The sequence below is a fragment of the Pyxicephalus adspersus genome, chromosome 1 (assembly GCF_032062135.1).
Source record: "Pyxicephalus adspersus chromosome 1, UCB_Pads_2.0, whole genome shotgun sequence".
NCBI classification, from domain to species: domain Eukaryota; kingdom Metazoa; phylum Chordata; class Amphibia; order Anura; family Pyxicephalidae; genus Pyxicephalus; species Pyxicephalus adspersus.
The window spans coordinates 143,025,198-143,032,799 of record NC_092858.1 but is presented as its reverse complement, the minus strand read 5'-3'; the positions used below and the strand labels follow the sequence as shown (position 1 = coordinate 143,032,799).

General features: G+C 36.9%; 1 protein-coding gene across 1 annotated transcript in view; it reads right to left on the bottom strand.

Annotated features, from left to right (window-relative positions):
- Nucleotides 1-304: 304 nt before the first annotated feature.
- NLK (nemo like kinase) overlaps nucleotides 305-7,602 on the bottom strand; it is a 104,045-nt gene continuing 96,747 nt past the window's right edge. The window contains exons 8-10 of the mRNA XM_072416736.1: nucleotides 4,434-4,632; nucleotides 3,321-3,414; nucleotides 305-2,319 (exon numbers count right to left, since the gene is read on the bottom strand). Coding sequence (XP_072272837.1) covers nucleotides 2,265-2,319; nucleotides 3,321-3,414; nucleotides 4,434-4,632 — 348 coding nt within the window. The 3' untranslated portion in view covers nucleotides 305-2,264. The remainder of the gene's footprint in view (nucleotides 2,320-3,320; nucleotides 3,415-4,433; nucleotides 4,633-7,602) is intronic.

The window sequence follows — 7,602 nt, the reverse complement described above, 5'->3', positions numbered from 1 at the left end:
GAAACCAAAAGTAGAAAAAAAATACCATACCATCTGTAAAATTTGGAATTCCAATATACATTGTCTTTCACAGCAAAAGTTACTTCATTGAAGTTAAAACTTCCCATAAGCTTTATTAAAAGAAAAAGAAAAAAAAATGTCTCCTCCTATTACAATCCAGCTCATTCAGGATAAAAAATATTATTCTAAAGATAAATTACAATAACTTTAACAATTAATAGTCCATTACAAATACCTCTGTCTTCCCCAAAAAAATGTTGATTCCTGGATTCATATGAGGTTAATCCATTAAAATGCCTTGATATAGGTGAAAAGCAATCTTCAGCTTTATTGTATTGTAATGTTTACATATAAAAGTTGGAAGGAACATTCAAGTTTTAAAGTCTGCACACTGAACCTAAAAATAATAATTTGGAGTGAAACAAGCTGAGCTGTAAACTCCAGGAGGTAGAGGCCATTGGTTTGTATATACATATACACAGACTATTCAGTGTTTGAAAGAAAAAAAAAATCTTAAAAAATAATTTTTCTACTGTGACTTTTTGATACTTCCACATCGCCCTCGCCCCAAAAAACAAATATGGTTAGAGATTCTCATTTTAAGCTTTAAGGTGCACCATTCAGCCAGAAACAGTGGAGGGCAGCTTTTTTTGTGGGCAAACAATATAATATTTTTAAAATTAGGAACTTACTGGGTTCAGAGATCTGGATTTCAATGACTCTTAATTGTACTTTTGGAATTATCAGTCCAATCCAGAAAATAGATGCAGCCACTGTGCATACCTCCAAACTTTGGAAAACTCATAACGAAGTCTTAAAGTGTATGTCATACTTTTTTCTAGTTTTTGGGTAGCATTGGGAGGGATTAGATTATCTGTCAGGTTTTTACTAGAGAGTTTTATCCTTTTTTCTATGCTGCTAAAAGTTTCAACAAACACAAAGTGAGGGAACATCTGCAACAGGAATACAGAAACAAATTTCAAACTGTAGGGGAAGGGGAGTAGGGAAAGGGTAAAACCCTTAAAAAAGTGATTATATTTCTGGTTTTGTTGATTTTGGAGAGCTCCATTCCACTTCCTGTTAAAACTTTTTAGAAGGGCAGGAAGTAATGGGAAATCTATCTAAAGGGTGCCGATATAGCAGTAAAAACCTGACCAGGTTTCTTCTCCTTCTTGACTTTATCCAAAACTAAGAAAAAACAAACAAAACAGATTGACTGAATGTACACTTTAAGCCCTGCCCCAAATTACTCTATATTTGGGATATATCAATCATGCTTTTTCCAAACACCTCTTTTTGAAGGCTGACAAACAGTCGTTTGGGAGGTATACCTGGTCTGGGCAAACACGTACACATATTATATCCCGTCTCTCTGATCAGGTTCAAACTGTACAGTGCAAGAAAAAAATAAAAATCACAAAAAACAAGGAGGGGGAAAAAAAGGAAGTAAAATGTGCCAGCTAACGCATTTTTATACAGAGTAGTATAGGGCTTTACAAATGAGACCATCAATGGAACTATTTACATGAGTGAGTAATGAAGCATGCCCAGGAATTAGAAGTTAAGAAAGGAAATCTAAGAAAAATAGATTAAATATATATATTTTTGTATATATTTATATTGGGAAGGAAGCAAAAAGTTCCATTCCCTCTAGTCACAGATACACTCCTTCTAACCACAAACCTTCTGTCTTCTCAAGAGCCCAAGCATTAGAAGTCTTGACTATCCTGCAGTTGGCTCTTGTTTTTCGGAATTACTTCATGATTGGTCTCCAGACAGACAATATGTGTGCATTCCTCATACTAATTGCTTGTATCCGCACACACAAAAAAATGAGGTTTTAGGAATGGCTGGCTCAGTATATATATAAAAAAAATATTCCAAACTCTTTTTAATTAGAAATAAATAAAATAATATTTAACAACTTTAAACCGACCTCTTCAAGAGAAAAAAAAAAAAGAAACCCCAATTTACCAAACCCTAAATTTGGTGCAATTATCAATTTGTTCTGAGCCTTAAAACTGCTTAAAATGTATAAAATAAGCAATTTAGAGATAAATTTGTTTTATATAAAACAACCACCGACTTATCAGACTGACAGTCACTAAAACATTTGCCTTAAATAGAATAAAAGTTTAAGTTTAGTGGTTGATAAGTTAAATCTTAATTAAGAAAACAGTACAAGCATTATCAGAATTCAGAATTGCAATTCCCAGACTCCAGTGGAAAGCTACAGGACACCTTCAGTAGTAAGTCTTCCACACTTATTCCCAAACCAGTGGAGATGGCGGCATCTCAGATGGCTGAGCAACAGTGGAACTGAAAAGACAGAAGAAAAGTAAGGTGAATTTTATTATGAAAGACTTCATACTAACTGAAAAGGGCAAAATAACTGCAAATATCAAATAATTTCACAATCAAGAAAGTTTGGTGAAGATTGTTTAAGATGATGGGACCCCAAAGTGTGGTAATGAGTCTTCAACTCAACAATGGAGCTGCTTTAGGATGAAGCTGCACCCCCTCATTCCCAGCGAAAGAAGAAATGCTGCTTTCTTTACTGAAGAAGTAGTCAGATGGGCCTGTTGGGTTTGAGCTACGCAATTAGTAAAGATCAAGCTTTGTGTGGAATAGAAAGCCCTAGTCCTGAAGAGTTTTCAGTCTATATAAGTGTTCTAAAGCTTTATTTCCAAATGAAAAAGGTCAATTTTATTAGTTTATAAATTTTTTTTTTTTTTTTTACTTTTGACGCCTTGAAGCTAATATATGTGAAGGGATCACACACTCTTGGGACAGAATCCCGTCATTAAAAAGTATATATGTAATTGTAAATAATTTTTGTTTGATCTTTTTGATGTATACATTCTGTGATTTTTACATTCTTGTATGGGTATTATATTCCATTGCTCTCAAGTATTCCTCCTGAGGGAGTGTACCGGTTCCATGAAATACGTTGAGGATAAAGCATTTAAGTTATATATAGGTAGATAAATTGAACATATTTATCAGTTTATAGTCTGACGGAGCAGAGAAAGTTTGACCGAGTAAAGATTGTTGCTCCTAGCTTCATCACATATTTTAATGTTTTAAAGAACTTGTCTGCATACTCTCTCTATACAGTTTATGACATGTTAGAAATATTCAGCATATCTGGTGTACAGCTCAAACAATGAAAACCAATAAAGAATCTGGTGTCTCTACAGGAAATGTATATCGTTGTGCTTTTAAAATGGACTATTCTCCAAACCCAATAAGATGCAAACTCTGCCATTATATACTGCTTCCCATAATGAAAGCTGATGTGAAGATGATCTGTTACACACCTTATAAAGCTTTTAAATGCAGCAGACTGAGGGTTGATGCAGAGTGGCACCCTGTTTCCTTTCTGCTGCTCCAAAATAAATTGATGAATGATTTCTAAAAAAAAAAAAAAAAAAAATTAAACACAGATCACAATATAAAATATTAGGAGGAATCAAGCATCATCATCAGTATTGTGAATATACATCCGTGGTACCTCTGTCAAATGTATTCAGCATCAGTAACATTGAGTAAGTTCTCAGTCCTATCCTTGTGATCACACAGTAAGCAAAAGAAAAACCCCCAAGTGTGAAGTATGGTATACTGGAGTTAAAAATTCCTATTGCTTTAATTTGGCATTCTTGCATTGTTGGGGAGAGAACACTTTATTTCCTGTAGATGCAATTTCTCTTCATGGTCTGGTTCTTACTTTCTTTATATGTGGCAATGGTCACCAGGACAAAGAGCGCTCCTCTCCCACAGGCAGAAATATAAACGTGACAAGAATTTGCCTTATTAACAGGAAAAATAACTTGCAAAATAGCCAAAAGCAAGGTTATTCTAAATGATAAAAAGTTGGTCTCTATTTACCACTTCAGCCTCAAAGACTTTCTTCTCTATAAACCTCTAGGTTACCCGTTGAATAAACATTGTATAAAAAGTTGGTTAGAAGGAAAGAGAAAAACATTATAAAGAAGCATTTTTATGTTAGGTTTCCCAGTGACGTATTTACATAATTTTGTAAATTTCCAGACCTCTACCAAAAATCATAACCATCAAAGTCTTTTCAATAAAGAGATATCTTGGATATGTGATATTTATGAAGCAGAATAGAAAAGCTCAACATTAACGGGGAAAAAATCTTTTAGAAAATCTTTGTGGACAACCATTACCATGACTGCTTGTAATCACAAAAATTCTTATTGACAAAGTGTTGCTTGTTATCCAGATCACCAACATTTCTTCTGACCTGGGTATTAATACGCATTATGAATATTTCATACATGTTATTTGTAAATATTTCACCTTTAGGTAAGCGGCTGTGAAAAAGTGTCCTGATGGAAAAAAAATGTAAAAAAAAAATGCCTTGGCTTTCACTAAAAATAAAAAAAACACACACACAAAACAAAACTCACCTTTCACTTGCCGTACAGAGCTAAGGTTCTTTTCAAAAGTGTCGTCAAATTTTGGATTTGTGATGGGTTCAAAGTCATTGGTGTAGACTCTGCCTGTAGATGTGGAGAAACAACATTTGCACATACAGGTGTGATATCGTAGACGACCTTCATCCAGGTAGGGGTGAGCCAAGGCATCTTTAGCAGATATCCTTTTAGACTGTAACAAAACAAAGTTTGGTATTACACAGATCTCTTGCCTTTACAGTCCACAGATATACAGTTAGGTCCATAAATATTAGGACAGAGACAACTTTTTTCTAATTTTGGTTCTGTACATTACCACAAATATGTTTAAATGAAACAACTCAGATGCAGTTGAAACTGCAGACTTTCCGCTTTCATTCAGTGGGTTGAACAAAAAGATTGCATTAAAATGTGAGGAACTAAAGCCTTTTTTAACACAATCACTTCATTACAGGGGCTCAAAAGTAATCGGACAAATTAAATGACAGCCAGTAGTCTTGAACTCATGGACATCACCAGATGCTGGGTTTCTTCCTTTTTAATGCCGCCAGGCCTTTACTGCAGCGGCTTTCAGTTGCTGTTTTTAAAGCTGCGTACACACGTCAGATTTTTCTCGCCCGATAATCGGCATCAACCAGATATCGGGTGAGAATCTGGCGTGTGTACAGTCAGCGTCGTTCATCGTCTGTGGATCCGTCCTGACGGATCCACGAACGACGACCGATCCTAATGCAAGGGAAGGGGGAGAGAGCGCGCAGCAAGGTGCCGCTCTGTCGTTCTCCCCCTCCCCTCTCCATAGAGCAGAACGGTGCTGTATGTACAGCACAGTTCATGCATCGTGTAGTCCTTTGTCTTTGGAAAGGATTGTGAAAGATCCTTTCCAACGACAAAAATTGCACGTGTGTACGCAGCTTTAGTCTTTAACAAGTGAAATGCATGTTCAAGTGGGTTCAAATCAGGTGACTGACTTGGCCATTCAAGAATATTCCACTTCTTTGCTTTAATAAACTCCTGGGTTGCTTTGGCTGTATGTTTTGGGTCATTGTCCATCTGTATTATGAAACGCCTCCCAATCAATGTGACTGCATTTAGCTGGATTTGAGCAGACAGTATGTCTCTGAACACCTCAGAATTCATTCGGCTGCTTCTGTCCTGTGTCACATCATGGATAAACACAAGTGTCCCAGTGCCACTGGCAGCCATGCACGCCCAAGCCATCACACTGCCTCCACCATGTTTTACAGATGATGTGCTATGCTTTGGATCATGAGCTGTTCCATGCCTTCTCCATACTTTTTTCTTGCCATCATTCTGGTAAAGGTTGATCTTGGTTTCATCTGTCCAAAGAATGAAAAAAAAAAAAGAAGTCCAATCTGGCCTTTCTATTCTTGAGGCTTATGAACGGCTTGCACCTTGCAGTGCACCCTCTGTATTTACTTTCATGCAGTCTTCTCCTTATGGTAGACTTGGATATCAATACACCTACTTCCTGGAGAGTGTTGTTCACTTGGTTGGCTGTTGTGAAGTGGTTTCCCTTCACCATGGAAATGATTCTGCGATCATCCACCACTGTTGTCTTCCGTGGAAGTCCAGGTCTTTTGGCGTTGCTGTTAACCAGTGCTTTGTTTCTTTCTCATGATGTACCAGACTGTAGATTTTGCCACTCCTAATATTGTAGCAATTTCTCGGATGTTTTTTTTACAGAATTAAAGTGTGAGTGCTCCATCCAGAGATCAGTTACAATATAGCAATATTCTCCACAAGAGGGAGCCAAAGTCATGCAGATGCTGAATTATCACTGAATCAGCCCGATACATTTTGTGTCTCCTTTAAGAAAGGAATATAGAATCTCCAAAACTACTGCAACATCTACAGGATTTAAGGAGAATTCATTGCAGACTCATGGTGGCAATGAATTAGGGCAGGTTACAAAGTGCTAAAATGGTTGCAATGGACAAAAGTTCTAGATTCCCATTTTGAAGCATACGTTATCTAGAACACGTTCTGCAGTTAGTGACGTATAGGATTATCTATAAAGTACTAGCTCTGAACAGGATCACTTTGACATCTATATATTTAAGTTCATGCAGAGAATTAATATTACCGCAATATAAACTCTGTGGCATAACTGCAGACAAGAAGCTCAACACACAGTTCTCATACATAAATGAACCATTTGACTTACCAAAAGGTTTCTAATTATGCTTATCTAATTTTGTAATTTAAACACCTCCACTGTGCTGTAATCAGAAAAATGAAAACGCTATTCCATGTATTAGCTGCCCGCTCAGCAATACGCAATGAATCAGCAATGTGATAATGCAGATCCACGGATCACTGAGCAGGCTAAAATCATTCAGGTGACAAAAGAAGAAGTTCCTTTTAAGAGGAACACAAACATGTTACGGCTCCTTGTTATGGGTATATCTATTCCTTTATTTAATAATGAAACACACACTAGGCTTGTACAGAGCAAGCACAGCAGGGGAGTAATCATAAAAACTGAATAAACAAGAACTTAGCGTAAAGCTACAAATCTACTTTTTCAATGTTATTCTCAAGGAAATCTTTTCAGTCACTATAGACTAATTCTTCATTAGACCCCCTGCATCTACCAAAAATCAATCTTTAAATAGTAGTCTGCTGACTGATTAACCTGCTGACATCAAAGATCATTTAGGGCCCATTCAGACCTATCTATTCCACTCCACCGATGATCGCTGATCTGAAAACTTGTAAAGGTGCGTACACACTTCCAATTTTTATCGTTCAAAACGAACAAAAAAAAAAAAAAAAAGGTACAGCACCAACCTCTTACTTCACCAGGAGCCCTTTCACCAATAGAAAAAAATGACGATCTCACACATGTGCAGTGAGATCGGCAAGTTTTTTTCGCAATCTACATCGCCTCATCCCGAGCCTGCGCAGTGGGAGATCAGATGACGTAGGAAGAAGAACACGGAAGAAGAGAAGATGGAAGGAGGGCCAGGCCGAGGACAGATACCGGAACAATGCGGCACCTGACGTAAGAAACTTACCAACGGACAGCCTGATCTGCGGGATTGAAGGTAAGTGTGTTTTTTTGTTATGGGTTTACTTCCGCTTTAAGTATTGAAGGCTGCAGACTGCTGATTCTGTGCAACTTTATCTTAAATGCAGCAAT